General features: G+C 45.7%; 1 protein-coding gene across 1 annotated transcript; it reads left to right on the top strand.

Annotated features, from left to right (window-relative positions):
• The first annotated feature begins 974 nt into the window (after positions 1 to 974).
• LOC138873530 (protein CROWDED NUCLEI 4-like) lies at positions 975 to 1,930 on the top strand. The gene is made up of 3 exons (XM_070151999.1): positions 975 to 1,007; positions 1,142 to 1,240; positions 1,382 to 1,930. The coding sequence occupies exons 1-3, from the start codon at positions 975 to 977 to the stop codon at positions 1,928 to 1,930; spliced, it is 681 nt and encodes a 226-aa protein (XP_070008100.1).
• The last annotated feature ends 844 nt before the right edge of the window (positions 1,931 to 2,774 follow it).

Genomic DNA, 2,774 nt, shown 5'->3' with positions numbered 1-2,774 from the left:
GCTATTCGAGCCTCGGACTAGCCAATGAGGGGCTTCGAGGTTGATGCTTGGGCTCAAGCTCGAGCTATCAGGGATAATTGGGGAAGGACTAAGAGTTAGGATATAATCAAAGGGGGCTATTTATGGCCGAGAACAAGCAATAAATGAAGAACAAGTACGAAAGCAGTAAATGAAAGTGGTAGTCTCGAGCGAGTAAGTAGAGAGAAAATAAGAAGAGAGTTGTTATTGATCTTGTGTAGAATAGTTGGAGCAACAACAGCCCCCTACAAAGTGGTGTGGATCCCCTTTATATAGGAAGGGAAATACAACATAGTACATAACACATTAATTGTGAAGATACAGAGATGGGACGGCTAGACATGATACTAGACTCTACCGATGCTATCTGCTCGCCTTAGGAACTCCCCATCCTCGGCATCATCATCGGGTCGAGCGTAAATGAACATCGAGGGAGGGAATTTGATCGCAACCCCACTGCCTCGAGATCTCGATATGACTCCCCAAAAACACCTTAATGACGAGAAATTGGACCCTCTAATTTCACCGTATACAGCGTATTAACTCCGTCACCGTAGACATTGGAGAATTTTCTGAGATGAGAATGTGCCCCCTTGGAGAGGAGGAAGGATCGTTGGCTTTGAGACCGAGGAATGATAACAAATAGAAGGAATATTTGAATGACAAAGATGCTCATAGCGAGGCAGGCCCAGCTCGGAGACTCAAAGGAGATGTATTGGCTGAGCTTGTAGCACCCGAGGCCTCTAGCCTCGAAAGAATGGCTCATCCCTTGCCGTCTTCTTCTTTTCCCGTCAAAGATACTTCAAGGATACAGGTGCTCTACCATCGTCCTCATCTCCTGCCGAAGGTACTCCGAGGGAACAGGTTTTTTGCCGCCGTTTGTGCCTCCCATTGAAGGTACTTCGAGGAATGTTCAAGACCAGGGCCATATAAATCCAGTGGGGTCTTGGGCAACCATGTCCCCACCGAGATTGGTTCAACAAGGGCCGGTGAGACCAGGCCAGTAGATGCATTCTCAACCTTTGAGGAGGCTCAATGGCTTTGTTTTGTGGTGAGCTTTGGTTGACTTTGTTGGTCTTTTGATTTTACATTTTTGTTTTCTTATTGAGCTTCTTTTTCATAGGCCTTTGACAAGCTCAAGTCCGAGCTGCTCCGCTGTGAAGCCAGGTTGAGGAAAGCCTTGGATGTGGAGAAATCCCTCAGGCTCCTTTGCGATAAAAGGGTGAAGGAGTTGATACACCTTCGGTATGAGATAAATCGAAGCCTAAACTATGAAGGCTGCCTTGAGAGATAGGTAACCTTTATTTCAAGAGTATGCATGTTTCTTTTCCTACCCTCAGAGATTAATATTTTGATAGTTCAGTTGCAGAGTAAGTTGGAGGACCTGGAACGTCTTTGGGGCGAAGTTAGCCAGGCCGAATGTGAGTGTAATAAGCTAAGGGCTCAGATAGATGCCCTAGTTGCGGCCAAGAAGGATGCTTTGGCCAAGGCTTCTGCTCTCGAGGTGCAACTCCGGAATGCTCTTAAAAATATCTTGGTCCAGAGGAGCAGGATTGCAAGTCTCGAGTCTGACCTTTTGAAGATGAAGGCCGAGGTTGTGGATACCCGGGCTGAAGTTGAAGAGATTTGGGCTAAGGTCGATAAGAAAGTGGCCGTCTATTTAAAAGATGTTGCCGATGCTCAGGCTGAGTTGAGAGGGGTTTCCGATCGGGAGAGTAGAAGCAATGAATATGCCCGGTGCAAATCTTGGAGGGAAACCTTTGAGGAGATCCACGCTAGGGGCTTCGATCTCTCGGAAGAGATTGAGCAGGCTAAGGAGGATGAATACGATGCCAAGTTCCTCATATCTGATGTCGAAGATAATGAGAGAGGGGCCAATGGGGCTGCAGTCCCCGAGGAGAAAATAGAATAGGCTTTTGTTTTCTGATTCTGTGTATAGAGCTCTCAGAGAGCATTGCAAATGTAGCCTTGCATTTTTTACATATACATATATAAGGAAGCCTTTCGGTTTTATTTTTCATGCATTTCCCCTTGCTTGTGTGTGTCTTTCTTTGTCTTGTATAACGACGTTTGTCAATGATTAGACAAATGAGTTGCCCCTGAGGCTTATTAGGCTGGCCCGTAGGCTCTTACGCATTGGGTCAGTATGACCTCTTAATTTAAGCTGGCAATAGTGTCTCTTACGCATTGGGTCAGTACGACCTTTTGATTTAAGTAGCCGACAACAGTGGCTCTTACGTATTGGGTCAGTACGACCCTTAATTTAAGATGACAATAGTGGCTCTTACGCATTGGGTCGGTACGACCCTTAGTATAGGCTTTATTTTTCCCTCGTTGAAGTTTTTGTGTTCGTCCGACTCTTTGACAGTTCGATAAAAACCTCGATTGTGAGTCGTTATGTGACGATAGATGAGCACCTCAGGAGGTTTCCCTCAATGGCTGAATTGTTTCGAAGCCTTTTTGTTGTTCGGAGCTGATATGATCGAAGCTCTTTTGCTTATACCGAGGGTAGCCTGGTTAACTGGTTCTTTTTGAAGTATTTTGAAGTAATTGAAGGCCTATGATTTTATGGCGACAGTCGGGCGTCCTCGAGTCGCATTAATTTGGCCGGAGCCTTGTGATCAGAGTCATTGTGTTTGGCCGTAGCCTTTTATTCCCTGAGTGGAGTAGCTTCGGCGTCTATATCGAGGGTATGCCTTTTAAGGGTCTTACAAGTTCGAATATATAGCCTTGGCTTTAAGATTGGGATTATTCCT

The sequence above is a fragment of the Nicotiana sylvestris genome, chromosome 7 (assembly GCF_000393655.2).
Source record: "Nicotiana sylvestris chromosome 7, ASM39365v2, whole genome shotgun sequence".
NCBI classification, from domain to species: domain Eukaryota; kingdom Viridiplantae; phylum Streptophyta; class Magnoliopsida; order Solanales; family Solanaceae; genus Nicotiana; species Nicotiana sylvestris.
Note: the sequence above shows the minus strand (reverse complement) of the source record. Positions and strands in the feature narration are given on the sequence as shown.